The sequence below is a fragment of the Phalacrocorax aristotelis genome, chromosome 3, assembly GCF_949628215.1.
Source record: "Phalacrocorax aristotelis chromosome 3, bGulAri2.1, whole genome shotgun sequence".
Lineage (NCBI taxonomy): Eukaryota > Metazoa > Chordata > Aves > Suliformes > Phalacrocoracidae > Phalacrocorax > Phalacrocorax aristotelis.
The window spans coordinates 35548014-35568215 of record NC_134278.1 but is presented as its reverse complement, the minus strand read 5'-3'; the positions used below and the strand labels follow the sequence as shown (position 1 = coordinate 35568215).

General features: G+C 40.1%; 1 protein-coding gene and 1 long non-coding RNA gene across 11 annotated transcripts in view; one reads left to right on the top strand and one right to left on the bottom strand.

Annotated features, from left to right (window-relative positions):
* SENP6 (SUMO specific peptidase 6) overlaps positions 1–20202 on the bottom strand; it is a 94655-nt gene that overhangs the window by 66687 nt on the left and 7766 nt on the right. For 5 of the 10 annotated variants that reach the window (XM_075087108.1, XM_075087115.1, XM_075087109.1 and 2 more), the window contains exon 1: positions 14935–16434. The exons of 1 other annotated variant lie outside the window; for it this stretch is intronic. In XM_075087108.1, coding sequence (XP_074943209.1) covers positions 14935–15787 — 853 coding nt within the window. In that variant the 5' untranslated portion in view covers positions 15788–16434. Of the gene's footprint in view, positions 1–14934; positions 16435–20202 lie in introns of those variants that run through there. 4 more of the 10 variants (XM_075087110.1, XM_075087117.1, XM_075087111.1 and 1 more) reach the window with 1 other exon arrangement.
* Positions 15584–18825, top strand: LOC142054489 (uncharacterized). Its single transcript, XR_012659549.1, has 2 exons — positions 15584–15659; positions 16405–18825. It is a non-coding gene; the product is annotated as an uncharacterized LOC142054489 (long non-coding RNA).

Here is a 20202-nt window from a genome sequence, read left to right as displayed (position 1 = left end):
AAATTGTTTTCTTTTCCCCGTTGCTTTATTATTCTTTCAGATCGGCTTCTTCAGCCCTTTATGCAAAATAGCTTTTTATCTTCCAGCTTTGATACCATCAGGTGTAGTACATCAACTGTGTAACCACAGTGAGGTTGCATTTTCACATTCTGAAGCATTTACTACATGAACAGGTTCACACATTCCCCACTCCTCCTAAAAGCTGGGCCTTCTTGCTCCTGTCCTGCACCCTGCATACGTCAACAGAGCTGTTACTTCACTGAAAGCAAACCTGGGGAAGGAAAAAAACACCTTGAGCAGTGGGGGAGGGGGAAAATTATTTTTCAACCATATCAGTTCCCTCTTCTGTTCAACCACATTACCATAGCACAGCTGTGACAGCACAGCAGAGGTAAGGGGCATCCAGGAACTGAGACTGTTTTAGGTACTAAGGATACCAAAGAAATCTGTACAGAACTGTAACCTAACCTACTTTTATAAATAGATTTAGAGATCTATAGCTTAAAAGATGCTTTAAGTTTCCTCTCCCTAAATTAGCTGCAGATCCAAAAACCTGTCAAAATCACTTCAAATAATAGGCAGTAATCATAAATTGATAATAAGTGAGATATTACATGAAGGACAGGGTTCAGTAGTAAATTTCTATGATATCAGCGTAATGGATACTAAGTATGCACATTCTTCCACACATGAAGGCAATTTAATTCTCAGATGGCTAATTAAAAAAACCCCACCCTTTTAAGAATGTGATGTCACCAGAAAACCAGTGACACGTACGGAGCATCCACTCCTGGACAAGAAGCTTGCAAAGAAAAAGCATTTATAAAAGGTCTGTAGTTCAAAGACGGTAAATCATCTGCCTATTCTGATAAATTACTTTTTTCTTTTTTTTTTCCTTCAGGACTTTCATACACATTGGGTTGCTTACAGTGCAGAATATCATGTAGAATGACCGGACTCAAGAACACAGAACTGTGTAAGTTTGATCATTTGCTGAATTATGTTTAACATCATCTAAGTATTAACAAGGAGTAATAGGAGGATAAAGGATGATAGAGCTTTGATGTATGTCAAACATTTTCTTTGCAATGTCTTTCAAGGTTTTCCTGGCAAGACAGCTGTGGTAACCACACAACAGACAACTAGCGTTTCTTGACCTTTTCTACTGATTCTCCCAATAGAAATGTACACATGCCAAAGGATGCTGCCCTTGTGATAGCATCAGAAAACAACGCAAAATTACTTCAAGAGGGCTTCTTTATTTACATCAGCAGCAAAAAGAATGCCAAGGAAAATGCAGGTCCACTGCTCAATGATACAGGAACCGAATGACAAAGGACACAGAAAAAAACCTGAATAACGCGATCCTTTTATTTTTGCCCCTCCAGATTTCACTGGTAAGTTCTGCCCTCTGACCTCCCAGTTCCCCAAGTCTACCAGCAGAATCTGTGGGAATGCACCATCACCCATTATTGAGTCAGATATGATTAAGGAACACGTAAGCCAATTGTACATGTATACATGTACATGTATAAGTCCACAGGATTAGACAGGATGCATCTGATGGCATTGAGGAAGCTTGCCAATGTAACTTTTAGGTCACTCTACATTATCTTTAAAAGGTCTTGGCATGAGAGAGGTTCCCAATGACTGCAAAAGCATCATACCTATCTTCAGGATGGGCCACAAGGATGATCTAGTGAACTGCAGGCTAGTCTGCTTCACCTCAACCCCCACAAAGGTTATGGGTCAAATCCTCCAGGAACCCGTTCCCAGACACGTGATGACAAGAAAGTGAACAGCCAGCATGGATTTACCAAGGGCAAGTTATGCCCGACTAAACCAACTGCATTCTGCAGTGAGATGGTTGGCTGTGTAGGTAAGGGGAAAGCAATGGGTATTGCAAGGCCTTTGACATGGTCTCCCACAAGGTCCTTATAGCAAGACTAGAGAGACGTGGACTGAGTAAATGAATGAGAAGGTGAGGGGAAAACCAGCTGGATGACCAGGGTCAAAAAGTGATGACTAGCAGTACAAATCTAGCTGCTGGCATCCCTCAGCGACCAGTACTGGAGCCAGTAACGTTTAATGTCTTTGTTAATAGTCTGGATGTTAGGACCAAGTAGACTCAGCAAGTTGGCAGACGATACCAAAATGGGGGAAGCAGTTGATACGCTGGAAGACAGGGCTGCTACTCATAGGGACCTCATAGGGTGGAAAAGTGGGCTGACAAGAACCTCGTCAAGTTCAACAAAAGCAAATGCAAAATCCTACATCTGGGACCAAATAAGCCCATGAAGCAGTGCAGGCCGGGGGACGACTGGCTAGGAAAAGGATCTGGGGGTCCCAGTGGCCAGCAAATTTAACGTGGGTCAGCATTGCACCCCCATGGCGAGGAAGGCCAGCCACATGACATATTAGCAAAAGTTTAGCCAGCGGTCAAGAGAAGTGACTCCTCCCTTGCGTACAGCCCTGCCATATGAAACTGTAACTGGAGTACTGCTTTCAGTTTTGGTATCTCCAGTATAACTTGACACACTAGAGCAAGTTCAGTGATAGGCTGTCAAAATAGCCAAGGGGATTGAACACATGACGTATAAGGAGAGCCTAAAAAAAAAAAAAAGGGTTTATTCAACCTTAAAAGGGGGGAGGCGGGGAAGACAGGAGACTTTTTTGCTGTCTTCAACTACCTAATGGGAAGGCAGAGATAAGATAAAGCCAAATTCTCCTGAGAGATGCACAGCAAGAGGACAAGAGGCAATGGACACAAGCCAGAATGAAGAAAATTCCACCTCAGTGAAAGAATATATTTTTTACCATGAAGATGCTCAAGAGTGGGCCAGGTTGACCTGTGAGGTCATGTTAGAGCAACCTGCTCTAACTGGACTTGGTTTGGACAGGAGGTTCCAACGCACATGATTCCAACCAGCCGTCAAGTAACATGAGTCATTACTTGTAGGTACAAAGCATCACTTAACGCAACTGCACCATCATCAAACACTTCCAAAATTAAGTACCACAGTCACTTTCCTTCTTTTCTCTCTCTCTGAATAAGTCTGCCACCTACCCAAACTTTCCATACAAGTAAAATAATTTTAAAAACATCAAAAGCAGGATCCAACAATAAAGGGGGGAAAAAACCCCAAATGAAAAAGTAATTTTTTCTTCTCTAGCATTATGAATATATTTAATTCTCTACTTACACAAGACCTCTATTGCTAGACTGGAGATACACTAAAAATTCAGAAAGGAAGAAGAAAGTTTCAGTGTTTCTATAGGAAAGATAAATACAGGAGAGATATCTTCCTTTTTTATAGGAAAAATTGGAGGACAAAAGGTTATGCAGGCTAGGGAGAATTTCTGAACTGCCAACTTCCTCTCAAAATGTGAAGAAGTATATAAAGCTAAGGAGCCATTTCAAGATGATGATGCTTGAACAAGAATTCCAGAAAATTATTTCTGTGGCAAATCAATATATGATGTTAATCTCATATGATCTCAAACTCTAACACGGGAAGAGTTTTAAGATAAGCAAAACATGGCAGGAAACCTTAGAGTATATTACGCATCTGATTTGCACACTTCTGATTTTAGACTTAGTTATGCACCATGAGATCCATCTTCACAAAAAAACCTAAGCTTGTACAACTGAGAATATAGCAGCACTAAACAAACAGCCATCTATTTTTAGAAAGTGCTGAAAGGCAGTTACATACAGAATAAAACTAATAACCTAGCCTAACTACCTGGAAATTAGACAACCAACACTTTGAGAAGGTTTCCAGGATTGCTGCAGTAATTGGTACATCAGGTTGAAATAAAGCACTTGCATCTACATACCAAAAGGAAGAAGAAAACAAAAAATATCAAGAATTTGTATTAACACTTCTGGATTTATCCTGCAAACTTTCAAAGACAATGTCAAATAGATATTATCCCCTCTATAAAAACATACAGAAATTAAAGTCCAGAAAGGTTCTGTGACTTCTACAAGGAAATAAATTGCAAATGTAGGACAGAAAATCTAAAATGTAATTAAAGCAGAAAAAAACCAAGATGCTTCCTTGATGTCAATTGTTCAAAATTCACCTGACATGGACAGCAAAAAAAGCACACAAAGAAAACATTCAACAACCAAGAAAACCTCAACAATTTGGTCAAATGAAAAAGGCACATCTCAGAAAAATCTGAGTAGACAAAGAATGAAAGGAGGATGAAAGAGTTAGTTAAACTTTACGCTGTGAGAAAAATTTTCTTCTGCAAAGGCCAAAGACCTGGTTTTCTCCCTACTCTTAGTGGTGCTGGCAAGCCTTCATACCCATATGAGAGGGCAGTCAGCTGGATTAGACTGCTGATATGGCTGAAAAGTAATACAGGCTAGCTCCACCAACACTTCCCCTCCAGCATTAGTTTTCTGCCAATTTAGTTCCTTCAGCCAACTTGCCATGAAGCCAGAAAAGTGCCGGTGTTGACTCAAGCAAAGCTGTGAGCACGCTGTCTCTGGGGGGGGCAGCAGGACTGTCACCCTGAGCAGCACAGAGCAGTTAGGTAGGTCTGGCTGTGTTGTAAATTGCTGGTACAACTACTTGCATGGCCATACAGTTTGGCCCCACTCAGGGGGACTGCTAAGAGTTAGAAAATGACCCTGCAAATACACATACAGTTAAAATTCAAGTAAATGGTGTCTGTTTATTAAAAAAAAAAAATAATCAAAGAAACGCAACACAAATATAGGCAACAGACTCCTGCTCACATTAGATATGCTATATACTTCAACTCCCTTTGCGATTAGAGATCATCAGTGCAGTGAGGCATGATGTAATGCAACTACATTCCTGCATTAAAAACACAGAAACCTTTGTAATGGCAGTATCAAACTTCACTAGACCTAACGACGAGTTCAAGGAACACTGACAACTGCTAACTAAACCACATTATGCTAAAATTCACTAAGTAGGCATTACTGTAAAAAAGCTAAGAAATAACTTCAACATCCCTGGAAAAATGAATGTTTTCTCAGTAATTAGTTGTAAAGGCAGTGAATATGAGGAAGTGCTATCATAGAATCACAGAACATCCCGAGTTGGAAGGGACCCACAAGGATCATTAAGTCCAACTCCTGTCCCTGCACAGGACAACCCCAAAATTCACACCATGTGTCTGAGGATGTTGTCCAAGTGCTTCTTGAATATTGTCAGGCTTGGTGCCATGACTGCCTCCCTGGGGAACCTGTTCCAGTGCTCCACCACCCGCTGGGGGAAGAACTTTTTCCTAATACCCAACCTAAACCTCCCCGGCACATCTTCCTGCCACTCCCTCAGGTCTTGTCATTGGTCACCAGAGAGGAGAGATCAGCGTCTGCCCCTCCTCCTCCCCTTGTGAGGAAGCTGCAGACCATGATGAGGTCTCCCCTCAGTCTCCTCCAGGCTGAATAAACCAAGTGACTTTAGCTGCTCCTCATACAGCTTCCCCTCTAAATCCTTCACCAACTTCATGGCCCTCCTCTGGACACTCTGTAGTAGATTTGTATCCTTAATATACTGTGGCACCCAAACCTGCACACAGTACTTGAGGTGAGGCCACACCAGTGCAAAGTAGAGTGGGACAATCACCTTCCTCGCCCAGCTGCAATGCAGGGCTTGATGCACCCCAGGACATGGCTGGCCCTCATGGCTGCCAGGGCACACTGTTGGCTCATGTTCAATTTTCTGTTGATCAACTCACTTTTAATACAATAACACATGCCAGCTTGCTAGTTGCACCCAGTTATGAACCTACTTTTCAAGAAATATCACTCAAAAGACAGCTAAGGCAAAACATCCAACCTCTTAAAAGACCAGCCTGCAACTGGAGATGAATTTCAGCCACCTTCATCCAAACATAAAACTCACACTTACCTTGATTTATCAGTTCTTTCTATCACAGAGCACAGATAAGTCTTTCTTCCAATAAGGAGCAGTGCCTTTTCCATCTAACAACGGCTTTGCTAGATCACAAAGAACTTCTTTACTACATTAATGACAGATATTTTTTTATTCTGGTATTAATAAGGTAAAGACTCAGCTACAACATATTTGCTTTATGGCAGAACTAGTAACCTCAGTGAAAGGTTTACTGCTCCATTGTGCCAGGTGTATGCAATCATAATAAACTGGACCAGAGTAGTCCAGAAGTTGGCTTTTGAAAGTTTGTTCCCAATTGTAAAGGATCCTTAAATTGCCTCTTGAACAGTAAGGCTTGGTAGAAATAAAGTTACAATAGTCTCCAGAAAGCGTTTCTAAGAGGTGAGCCTCAGAAATTACAAAGGCAGTTGTAAATATGAAACATAGCATATACTCATAGTTTAAATTCTCATCTAATGGGCTCTTGAATAATCTATGTTAGACTGTCGTATTAAATTCTGTCATCAGCAGGATATTCATATTTTGCTAAATGAGCCATAAAAATGAATATGCCAAACAAACACAACATTATACCCTACAACATCAATAAAAATGCATCAGTGGAATGAATTTTAGTACAAGTGAAACAACTGTGTGGCACTGGATAAAAACATTCTCATGAAAACAACAAATATTTTTGCAGCTGTTTCTCACAGACATAAATGTCTAAGATTACATAATATTAATCATGTCATATAGTATTATGTTTTACCACACTAGCAAAATATTATTGATATTTATCATTCCTAAAATATCCTTGTGGCAAGTCTTATTAAAAAAAAAGCCAAAACAATGAAAACAAAACAAAACAAAACAAAAAAAGAGGGAGACTTTGCTACAGCTACAGCCTGTATAGTCTGAAAACAAACAAAAACCCAGGAAGGCTTTGCACAGTTTCTGAATCATCACTGTTCTTTATTTATAATCACTCGAAATTCAGTCAGAGAAAGATATCCCAAATTCAATGTCTTTCACTCCAAATTATTCTTTCATAGGAATTATTAGGATATGCATTCAGAAATGCTTTCTTGCTTCATGCAGCACTTACAGCACTTGTCCATTAACAAAAACTTTTTAAAGGCCTGCTAACCAGCCCGGGAAGAATAACCACAACCTGTTAATTTATTCCCTCCAGTCTCCAGCCTTCACCATAAACTTGTTCTGTGCAGAAGTTAACCTGTTATTTAAAATAATTTAATTTCTTTGGACAGAATAAAGCTGCTGTTACACAAAAGTATTTATTCTAAAGTTTAAGTTACGTATTAAACCTTAATCTGACTTAAGAGCTCACCAGAGAGAGATGAAAGGAGGAATGTCCTACTCATCTCACATGCAGTCTGTCTACTCTCCCCAATCCAAGCCATTGTCCTGCCTCCCCTGCTCACCCTTCAGTGAGCAAATTCAACAGAGGTTTGGCAAAACGCCAATCTGACAAGACAGTACACAGCAAGTTCAATCTCTTTGGCAATAAACTGGTATGTCTCAGGGGTAGTGGACAGTAGGAGATAGACCACAAGGCTGGAGGGGGGATGGGGGTGGGCAAAAGGGGAAGAGAAGCAGACGTCTCCCTCTTCCCCACCTGCAGCAGTGAGCCTTAAAAGCAGCGCAGCTGCAACACATAACTCCCTCTAATCAGTTAATATTGTTCTGTTAGTCCATATGCCCAAATCAGTTAATAATTTTAAGCCTTGCAAAGGGAACCAATAAATAGCTGGCATGCAGCTTTACATCCAAAATGGAGTCGCAGCATGATAAGATAAAAGCAGCAACATCACAGTTCACTGCTTTAGGGAATTTGTACACCCAATTTATCATTACCCTATACAAGACAACAGCATTGCACCTTAATAATTTTACTATTCTTTGGACAGTTTATTTTGAAAGAATTATTTTCAAATTTGATATCCATGCTGCAAATTGCTAGTGTACATCAACTACAAGACATCTGTACTCATGCATTTACTACAATCCTTTTAATAACCAACTATCCTTGTATATTAGAACATACATATTAGAACATAATTCATTCCACGTATTACTTAGAAAAAATTATTCAAACAGCAGCATTGCCAAAATGCTATTTCTTTAACTCATAGCAGACATTATACCATAAATAAAAACAAACCAACTTCTCAAAAGATATGTGCTTTTAATCATTCCTGTTAGCTACAATACCCAAATAACCATTAGCCATTCTGTATTCTGATTTATACTAGGCTCTAAGTCAGAGACTGAACTCCATTTGGCACAATCCCCAGTTCTGTGCAGGGAAACCACACCATACAAGAAAATTATATAAGTTTTCAGTACTTTTACAACATTCTATTGAATGTACTCGAAAGACATCTCACAAATGTATCTATGCACTAATGAACTATGAAGCTCTACTCAGAACATGTTAGTAGTTCTCAAAAGAGGCTTCCAACCTAAGCATGTGTCACTGAATTAGGCAGTGATTTAATGATTAAAAATACACTATCTGATTTTAACCCATGGTTATCTTTTCCACATTTCCTAAAGGAAATGAAATTTCATGGCCTCACCAGCAGAATGAAAAACATTTTTTATCTTATATTTGTGAAGTATCAGGGAAATAAAGATTGCCAGGTAATCCTTTTTGTGTCAGAATATCCATCAACATCAGCTGCTGAGCACCCACCACAGAAGTGCCATTTACTTCTGTGAACCCAACACTCGTAAGCAACTGACTTGACCAACACCAGACACCAACTCTGACTTCACCACAGCTTGAAAATCAGCATCACCTGAAAATATTACACATACTAGGCTGCTGAACACCGTAAGAGGAAATTTAAGAACACATACTTTTAAGATAAAACCAAGTTTAATTCTATATGACAAATAAGAATAGTAGTATTTTTACTAGTGCTTTAATTTTCTTAATTTTAAGCAATAAGTAATCAAGTACAGAGAATCAGACATGTTTCAACCTATGTAAGAATATCCCTACCTTAAAAATACATCCAAACTGAAACCAAATAGGTGCTAAAACATGGGCCAAAAGAAAGGAACTTTCCAAATATGCTCCCCCTCACCCCAAATGGAAGTGCCTTTTCGAACAATCAGGTTGAGAAGAATTAATTTTCCCTCTTTCCCCAAAAAGGATTTGTTTGCTCTATCTCTACAGCTTCCCCCACCACAACAGCTCCATGTTTATTTATCTTGTTTTATCAGCCTCCTGCATTATCTTAAGCTACCCTGTACGCTCTTCCACTCCTTTCTGCAACACAGATGGAGGCACACACTGTCCTGTGCACCGAGTCCTGTAGCTGCCCTGACTGCTCAGCCAGTGTATGTGCTAACACCAGTTAGAAGCAAACAGAACCATGCTGAGGCAACATTGAAACCTTTGCTTCAGGGACACTAATTTTGACTTCTCTGTTTTATGGAAGTGGGCAAGTTTCACAAAATTTCTAGCTATTTACCTGTGAGATATCTACTCTTTTGCAGACAAAAGGGTTTAATAGCTGTTAGTGGGAAGAGACCAAATGATGAGATGACTCAAAAAACCCTCGTATTCTTATGGAGAAATATTTAAAAGTGATGTGTTTGGTAATTAGTCTCACATTATAGGACCTGCTATAATACAAAAACACCTTGACACCCCTCAGGTCTCTCAATTAAGAGACACAGCGAAAAAACTACAGAAAAGGTGAAGTCTGATACTGCACTGAAATCCATGCATTGGCTTTTATTACTGTTATTTCTGGAAGACTGATTTGTTGTTGTTGTTGAAATCATTACAATAAATAATCCCTTATGTTTTATCCTTGTACATAAAACAAGAAGGAAAGGACTAAAATATCCAGATAGGCTTATCATGAAAGTATCTGCGCACGCAAGACATTTGCAAAATGTTGGTTTATGCTTGCTATCAAGCTACATTTGAGATTTTAATTTATGTTATTACTGTTACTTTTGTATTTATACTTACATAAAGAAGAGTGTAAGGATCTCATTACAAACATTCCCTTTTTCTTTTTTTGCCACTAAAACCCTGGGGATTTTCTGTACTTTTTCTGAGGAAAAAGTAGTGCTTTCCTATCAAATCCAAGTGCCAGAAAATAACAGACAAGGCATCCCACACAAAATAGTTACTCTTACACCTGTAGCTTCTACGTCCCACTTTGTGCAAAATTATTATAGCAGCAGCTACTTAGGAATAACTATCAAATAATAAAAGCCCCCATAACGAAAACCAGAAAATTGCACACAGATGGTTTCCAGCTCAGAAAACCAAGGACAAGCCTGGGCTCCTAGAATCCTATATCTCAGAATTAAAAAGAAGGTGATGGTGTGGAAGAAGACTTGGGTACAGGATATTATTTTAGAATGTGCTACCAAGCATATTACAGCATATGTTTATAGAGCATTAATAGATAAATAAGGTTTATTTTTAGTATCTTTCTACATGCTTTAAGAAGCAGCCTGTCTTTCTTAATATTACATGCCACCTATCACCCCAGTTAGATTGGCACATACAAAAAATAAGACCATAAGAAGATAATTTCAATTTGACTTTGCTGAGAAATTGTTCTTAACAAGTGGGTTTCATTCCTAGAAAATAATGTCATTGAAGTCAATGAGAAGGCTTCTTATCCTTAAAATCACTGGAAAGGACAGTGGAAAAATATCACTGGAAAGAAAAAAGGTTTGAGAAGACACATATGCAGCACTGGAAAGAAGTTCTGAATGGGTCAGAGGACTGGGAGGCATAAGCAAGCCATGGAAGAGTCACAAATTTCCCACTCAGATAGAAAACTACTCTCAGGAAAACAAGAAGAAACTAACAGAGCATGTCCAGACACTGATGGGACTGATGCAAACCAGAGAGGAATTCAACAGCATAAAGTAGCAGTTCAGATTATGATAAAGACATTTCAAGAAGGTGAGTGGTACCTGAAATATCCCTTTCCCTCATTTTCAAGCTAATACTTATCTCCACTAGTTCATAAACAAAGCATCGGAGACTGCTTCAGAAACAATTACAACAAATGAATAATTAAATCTCACTATTAAGAGTAAAATAAAGAGTCATAGCAGGTAGAAAATTTTCAAGTGCTCTATCTGAATATAATAAACTCCATTCTGCCCTCCTAATTTGTATTAGTCTTGTCAGAGATTTCTCAGTATGACTGAAGGGGGGGGGGGGGGGGGGGGAAAGAAGGAAAGGCTGACCACCACTTCAAATGGCAACTCTATGCCTATACACTAATATACAAATGGTCCGCTCCAGAATCTCAGCTACTTTTAAGAAAATATGACATTAGTCTATTACTCTTGCTTTGGCGAAGACAGTTCTTTACATGTGAGCTGAATGAAAAACAAAGCAGTCTCCTAGAGTCCTCAGGCAGACAACTGTGATATTTCTTCTGCTGCTGGTAATAGGTAGTCCACATAGTTTTCTCTATTGTTATTAGAAAACCTGTAGCCAAGAAAATGGAATGAAAATTGAGCAAATTCCTGTCATGACTGCGCTGAAGTTTCTCAGCAGCTCTGTAGGCAGAGACTGGCGACATTCCTTAAAAAAAAAGAGGTCCTTGAAAAGAAACTTGAATATTGGTTCTCAGTATCACTACTGTAACCACCAGGAGACCGAAAAAAAGAAAACAGGAAGGAATAAAATGTTTCTCCTTTCTTCTGGAAAATAAGCGCATTTAAGAATCCTTCAAAGTTTGCCTGTTATCTACTGTGTGTTATCTACTTAAATTTAAGGATGGAAAAAAGAAATTACAATTTCCTTGCAAACTCAGTAATAACCAAGGAAGCGTAATATAACAAGAGCTCCCACAGTTTTTCTGGAGGGGTAATGATAACAGTACTCCCTCTACTCCTACACACCAAGCACCCCCTATTCTAAATCCAAACAGATTTGTCTATCATTGCTTTATATTTTAGGCGTGACTATCAACTGAAAAACACAGGAATTCCTGCAGATGGAAATCTCTAATCACTAAATTTCTCATCCTCTAAATCAGGAAAGAATTCCCATGCAACAGAACTACTTTGTTAGTGTGAATTTCTGCATATTCAGCCATCACTTTGAAACCTTACTGTAGGAAAGTAAATTCAGAAAATGAGAGTGTTTTACTAATTCCACTTGCAAACTAATTAACAAAAACTAAGTACTTTCCACACTTCCAAATTCTAACAGTCCTGACATTTCAAGACAAGTAAACATGCAGGTCATGTATATCAATGTATGTGATGCCTATCCACTATCAGCGCTGCTCCAGAATGATAACAAATGAAGCTTTAAAAAGAGTCAAATACTATAGTTCTAGGGATTTTTTTCACGTTTTCCATAAAACAGCCTATACAACACAGCATAAAAAATGATGACACATTAAGATACACAAAACTGGACAAAAAGCGTGTACTAATATGAATCACCGTGTTCAAGAACAGCATTACCAGAAAGGCAACAGATAAATCACTCAAGGAACACCCTTTCAGAAAGACCATTTTGTTTTTATTGGAGAATAAAATAATAAAAATATTAAAAGGAAACACTTTAACAGCAGAATGACAGCCATATTTCTTCATCGTAACATCTGTTACACTAGATGAGAGAAAAAGTAGTATCTTACTGGACATGAGGAATCAAACCCAAAATTCTGAACAACTATCATATTTAAAAGCAATTAATTTCATTTAACTTATGTTTATCTTGTCTGACTGACAGTCAATATAAGCGTGACAGCACCAGAAGTTTCTGTGTACATATATATACACATACATAGGTACATATTTAAACAGCAGAGTTTTCACTAGACTGACTTCAATCAGTGATAGATCTAACATCCATTTGGCACATAATTCATTTGTTTTGCACATCAATGGCAGAGTTGGACAGAGGAGTCCTTGCCCTCCTCCCTACTAGCCTTCAGTAAACACTTCCAAAAACAGCAAGTAAATAATTTTTGGTTGTTGCTTACACAGACTTCAACAGAGTCCCTGAAATATCCACACTCAGACTAGTTATAGGTATAACCCTATGCTCATGTACTAATCATCATCTTGCAATAGAAGTTGGTGTATTTCCTGCTCTATACACTTTTACCCCCATTTTTGTCCACATTTTACTTGGTTAACAAGTCTGGCACTCTCATGCTTGCCTAGCCTATGGATAATGGTGGTTCTAACATCACTAGGTTGATCTAATGTGCTGCTGTATGTTTCCAGATTACAGATTGCCAAAACCCCTCTGTGTGTGTGTGTATATATATATTCTATGCTTTTACTTTCTCCTATAAAGTCAACATCCCTAATAAGAACCTCTCAAATAACATCTGAAAGCCTTATTTTTCCTTTGCTCCTAATCAGTACAAAGTTTACCAGCTCTTAGTAGATCAGCTACAGTACTATCATCCCATTTGGACTGGGGCCACCCTCAGAAATTTTTTGTCACCACCATCCACACTACATTTTCTTCACACATGCATGCACACCCGCACACTCCTGGGGTTATCACATCATCAGTCCTAAAATTAACATATCCCCAAATAACAGGGAAGCACAAAACCAGCTGATAACTCAGTTCACCAGTAGTGGAATACTGAAGCTTTGAATGGGGATGCTGTCCAGTGTTGCGTTGGTCCTGTTGTTGGAAAGAGATCTCAGAAGTAAAGAAATGTGCGGGTGTTGCACAGGAAACCTGTCTTTTCTCAGCCACCTGTCCAACCAGCAAGTAGCCAAGGTGCACAAGGAAGACAGTGGCTAGTCATTGCCCTGACACTTTTAGCTGTCTGCGCAAACGTCAGTATATTCTGTGAGCGCGTTCAGGAAAAAATGGGGTGCCTGCATTTCACCCACCACTTTAAAGCTAGAAGGGAGGTAATATGACAGCCATTATTAACCAGAAAGAGCTTCTGAACATCAGAACTTCAGATTAATTATTCAAAACAATAAGCACTATTTTGTTCACATAGTACTTCTATTCCAGAACCTCTAGTAATAAAAAACAAAACCCAGCATCCTGCAGCAAGAAAAAATCTGCAAGAGGCCCATTCTGTATAATATATAGGTACTACAAAATCTCCAGTGCTAAACTTATCACTGACTTGAAAAACTCTACTTTGAGGAATAATTTATTTCATTGACATATATTTTCTTCATTATCATCATAGTACTTCAGCAGAATTTAACAGATTATAGGCCCATGCAGTTTTGCAAAATTGCTGTAAGCACAATAACAGATTATTTTTTTTAAAATCAGTGAAACTGTAAAGGCTCGATATTCGAATTTCAGGAGACTTTTTGCATTACAATGAAGAGCTTAACAGTGACAAAAAAACCCACCAAACCCACACATCAAAAAAAAAAAAAAAAAGACTCAAGGGTTTATAAACGCTAAAGGTTTCTTTCAGTTGCAGCTGACAGATCATCATCTTCGCATCACAGACGTAAGAATGATCCCCCTCCCAAAATTAACCTCAGTTCTAAACCTTTAAAGTAGCATTTTAGAAGCAGACGAGACTCATTTGGGGGGGGGGGGGGGAAGGTACAGGCTAGACCAGGGCCTGGGAGCAGACCAAAGGCAGGGAAATGCAGCGGGGCGGCAGCACAGCAATCCTCGCTTCCCCTCCTCACCTAGCTCTAACCTTGCCCGGTGGCCCAGCAGCCCACCGCCCCTCCGAGAGAAGATTCCTCCCGCTGCAAAACCGGCCCTGCCGCACCAAGCCTGGGCTGCTCTCAGCGCTCTGCCCCTACAAAGAAAACACTGCACTTCCAAAGCCTCCGAAAATTAAAAGGAAATAAAGAAAAAGAAATCAAATCGCCCTCACTAACCCCTCCCTCAAAAGCAGGTCTCTTTTCACCAAACAAACCACCCCTCGCGGCACCCACCCTTCCCCCACCACGAAGCCACCTCTCATTGTCGTCGTCCCCCAAAGGGGACCCTTTCCCCCCCGCCCCAGATGCACATAGACGCCCGCCTCCCCCATTCCCCAGCCCGCACCGTGCCCCTTACTGGTTGCCAGAAGGGAAACGCAGTCCATGGGCCGCAATCCCCCCCTCTCAGCCATGCACGCACCTTCCAGAAACAAGCTGTCTCTGCAGCCGCCACCGCCGCCACCGGCCATCTTCCCTCTGCCGAGCCTGGCTCCCTCACTCCATCGCCCAGCGAGGCGGCGGGGCCTGGCCCTTCCCCCGGCCTGCGCGCTCCGCCGCCCACCCCCACTGCGGAAGGCTGGCTGACCCGCAGCGGCGCCGCCGCCGCCGCCGAGGCCCGGCCCTCTCTGCTCCCCGCTCGGCGCGCACGGGGCCCGGGCCGCCCTGCCTTCCGGCCCCCGTGCAGGAGGAAGCGGTGGCAGCGCGCCCGCTCCTCCCTCACCGTCTCCGCCGCCGGCGGCCCCCCGAGCGGTCGCCAGCCGGGCCTGGCCCAGCAGCCACTGATGGCGCCCGGCGGGGGAGACGGGCCTGGACGGGACTCCGCCGGAGGCGCCTCCGCACCCACGGGGAGGGCGAGGAAGCGGTGGGCGCCGCGCTGCCGCCCCTCTCCTCCATGAACGGCGCGGCAGGGCCTCGCCGGCGCTGCCCTGCCGAGATCCCCGACTCGCCCGCCCCGACGGCCACAGCGGGGCCGCCAGCTGCTCCGGCCCCTGGACCGGGATAAAATGGCCGCAGCAGGGCTGCGCCCGGCGGTGCCGCGGGCGCTCCCGCCTCGGTTGGCTCGGAGGCAGCAGCTTCTGGGAGGTGAGGTGGATCGGCTGCGTGAAATGAATGAACTTCCATGCGTGTGGGAGCCCCTCGCGGAGGGCCGGGGCCCGCCGCCCTCTCACCTCGCTCACGCGTGGGCAAAAGGCCACAAAGGTCTTACCCATTCTTACTGATCATGAAAGCCTCTCTGGCCATATCGAGGCATGTTTAAACCCAAAACTTGGATCCTGCAAAACGTACAGCACTACCAAGCCAGCCCTACAGAAATTGCCAAGTCATGGCCTCGGGTATAATTGACTTTTAAAATTTAAAAAATTCTTGTTTAGCATGTAAGGTTTTGCATTTTAAAAAGCTGTCCGGTGAAGCCCAAGCACTCACGTACCAAAGCCACACATCCTTTAAAAACTGGAATGTAAATTCTGGCAGTCTAGAGATAGGGAAAACTAGATACCTCTTTCCTAGGCAGGTTCCTTCATCTGTAATTCAACTGACCCCACTTGTACTGCAGAATTGTGGAATCTTTATGTCTTAAAGTACCCAGTTTCGAAAATGACCCATCCCTGAAAAATGAGCTAACAATGCTTGAACTTAAGAGTTTGTAGACTAAAGTCCTAAATTCCAGTAAGTTCCAGTACCTAGTGTATATGAAAATCAAAAATCAGGGAGAGGACATTTTTTTGTTTTCCTTTAAGTCTTCTAAATTTGTTAGTTTCATTCCTGATTTTTCTGTATTGACACCAACCATATTCATAAGCCAACATGTTTAAAAATACTTTTACAGTTTTTTTAATTTTACAGTTTTGCACAAGCAAGAGGTGAAAAGCAGCAAAGAAGAGCTCAGACAGAGCTGGCCTGCAAGACGACACAAGAGATGTCAGGCTGCTCCCCAAACGCTACATCACACCGCCAGAGCTAACAAGCAATTAGAAAGCATTCCAAAAGCTAGAACAGTGCTGGCAAACCTACATATCTCAATCTTCAAAATCTCTTCAGAAAAAAAAGACTTTTTCTGAAAGAAGGATCACAAAATATTGTTGTTTCATTAGTAATAAAATTAATGGGAAACAATTAGGTAAAATTGGTGCAAGCTACAACACAGAAACTAGAAGACCATATGTTTAATAGAAACCTAACACTAACACCTAAACAAATGCAACCAGAAAAAAGGAAATTTAGAACCTAATTTTCAAAAAAATACCCTATTTTGTCTCAGAAGAGCATTGTGTAGTCAGGGTTTACTGTGGAGGTTGAAGTATTAACCCACAAAACCAAGTTCCTATTGACAACTGAGACCAGACTGGTTCAGGTCTACCAAATTCTTCACAATTTTTTAAAAACTAAGGATTATGAGTTATGATTATGAGTTACTTGAATAAATGTTTGATAGACTATTGTGGTTTTGCTGATCAAGTCAAGGCATCAAGTACAGCTTAATAGTCTTATTTTTAGTGAACTGAGGCACAGTAAATTAAAATACCTTTTAAAGTAGAAATAAGGGAAGAAGTTATCAGTGTTCATCTCTACGCATGGTTGATTTTAGACTTTTTGATGGATAATTTAAGATCTTTTTTTATGGAAAAGAGCTGCTCCAAAATTATACCTCATTGCAGCGTTCTTTTTTTTTCATTTATTTTGAAGCTCTTGAAGGAGGCAAGATATTAATATGTAGTTAAATCTCTTGTTCATTTGTTTTTGATTAAGCTCTTATTAGTAATCTATTCTCAGCCTTGGAGTGTGGGTTTTTTTTTTCATTTGAGAAGTATTTGTAAGGGAATGCAACGCTGATGGCACTCAAGTCTCACAAAATCTTTTCAGCATCCTCTTAGCTTCACTTAGAACCAGACGATTTTGTCTATGTATAAGTACCTGGGTGGTCAATGAAAGAAAATTAGCATTTCCCTTCCTGCTGGGGGAAATCATACAGAATTTACTGTTTTCCTTCTCTTCTCAGCCAAAATGTTAATTGTGTTCACAGAGTAAGAGCCCAGGGATGAAATGCATCAGATCATTATTTCCTCTGCTAGAAGTTGACTAGTCCCGCTACGGGTAGTTGACAATCACAGGTCACAAACTAAGATCCTGAATTTACAAACGCTTGCAGGTGCACAGCTCTGCCAGCACAGCACTGCATAGAGCAAAAAGCTGGTTACATCATTAGGCAATGATGATCAAAAATTTTTGTTTCACCTTAGAAATCTAATTTTTCCTTCTCTTCCCACAATGAAAAAATTGTTATTAATGAATGTGGCTTAGGTGATTCAGTATTGAAATGATGGAAAAAATACATCTTTTTTCTTTGTATTTCTGACTGTCTCCAATTACTTCTTGTTAGCCAAATGGGGGTGGCTACTCCACAGAAACACTATTTCCTTACTTAAGGAATAAAATGGAATTGGGGTTGCAGTTTTGCAGCTTCTGTAGCTCTGGTAGTGTACATATTACTTAATTTTCCTTACTGCTACAGAAATTGCATATAGATTTAAAGGAATTTATAGGCCCCTTGAATAATTTTTGTGTTATTTACAACCCATGAACCCATTTTACAGACTATAAATCAATGCTTTTGAACAGTTCCACCTTTCAGAAAATAATGGTTATGGGCTGAATTATTTTTCACGATTTTAAACTGTTGATCTTAGAACTGTTTCTTGAATGTATTAATGATGTACAATATGTGTCCTTTGTTAAAAAAAAACCCCACAGTTTTTTTTGCTGTCCTCATGACCTGATGCCTGTTTTTTTCTCTGCATTTTTAAAGCAAAATCAGATTTATTTCTTGTGCTTGCTATATCTTGTTCTTGCTATTAAAGATAGTGCTTTAATTTTAGGGTTTTTTTACCTGATAAAAGTTCCAGGAGAGCTCACATACTGTAGTTAACTCTTCAGAAATGTTCCCAAATAGATGAGTACCATTCATCTATGTGCTACGATATATCAGGATGTGGAGAAGTTTTTTGGTAAATTTTGGCATCAAAGATAGCTTGTCAAGTAGGTAGTAAATAACTACAGACTGCTTAAGATCATCGGGACTTCATCTAAAATGTTTCCTTAATTCCTTCCTTGAAGGAGACCTGCTTTTAAAATCTGATCAGCCTACCTCAAAATGTGATATTGTGTTGTTGGAGAATAACTGTAATAAATATCTATTAGATTTCCTGCTGCTGTCATAAACATTTTGAAAATAAAAATCCCATTCTTCATTGCTGTGGCTGTCACTTAAATATCTGCTGCACTATCTTAGTCATTACTGCATAATAAGCATTCAAAGAGAAATGGTTTTACTTTAAATCTGCAAGTTCTCTTGTTGGACAGTGAGATCAAGCAACTGACTGTGTTGGGCTAAAAAGATTATGACTCATTAAGCATCAAATGAGATTTAAAGAGATAAAAGAGTGATTGAGAGAAGTGTCAGCATTGTTAGCTGTTACACAGCATTTGATATTGCTTTTGGAAATAAACATTTCTTTTTGCAGGGTCTGCGCTACATCTGTAAGGCCATTTTTTTCTAGAAGAAAGAAATAGCAGAATTTGGTGCACCGCCCAGAACCACTACATCAGTGGCTTCTTCTAAATAGAAAAATTATGATTGTGAGAAAAAGTAAAACTTTATAAGAGTGAATTATTTAAAATGTATGCATGGAATCACACTGAAGAAGAAATTACTAGTTATAAATTAAATATTAAATATTCCATCTGAAAAATTTGGCATAATCTTTTATATTTTTTCTTATTCCTTAATAATATACATTGGGTGATTATTTTGCAACATTTTGAGGCAAAGTTTGATCTTTAGCTAAAGAAAAGCAAAACTTGATAGTAGTTTTGTAAGTGTTGAAAGGGGAGCACATAAAACGCTCAAGAGAATACATCAAATCTGGATATTTAGAATATACTTCCCAGTGTATATCAAAATGTCTGTATAAAAGAAATTTCAGTATATTTTTACACACTTGAACATATTTGCGGTAAGTTTCCTGGAGCAACTCTGTTGTTAATCTGAAATAAACTTTCCTTTTCTGTAATATTTTTATGGTAATACTCTAATGGAAATATGTTTTTGCATACCGGCTGATGAAATACATTTATTTCCAAATAATATGTGTCCAGAGAAGGGCAATGAAGCTGGTTAAGGGTCTAGACCACAAGTCTTATGCAGCTGAGGGAACTGGGGTTGTTTAGCCTGGAGAAAAGGAGGCTGAGGGGAGACCTTATTGCTCTCTACAACTACCTGAAAGGAGGTTGTAGCGAGGTGGGTGTTGGTCTTTTCTCCCAAGTAACAAGTGATAGGACAAGGGGAAACAGCTTCCAGTTGTACCAGGAGAGGTTTAGATTGGATATTAGGAAAAATGTCTTCTCCAAAAGGGTTGTCAAGCATTGGACCAGGCTGCCCAGGGAAGTGGTTGAGTCACCATACCTGGAGGTATTTGAAAGACGTGTAGATGTGGTGCTTAGGGACATGGTTTAGTGGTGGACCTGGCAGTGCTAGGTTAACAGTTGGACTTGATGATCTTAAAGGCCCTTTCCAACCTAAATGATTCCATGATTGATTGCAATCCAAGCTTTATGATTAGGCAACAGT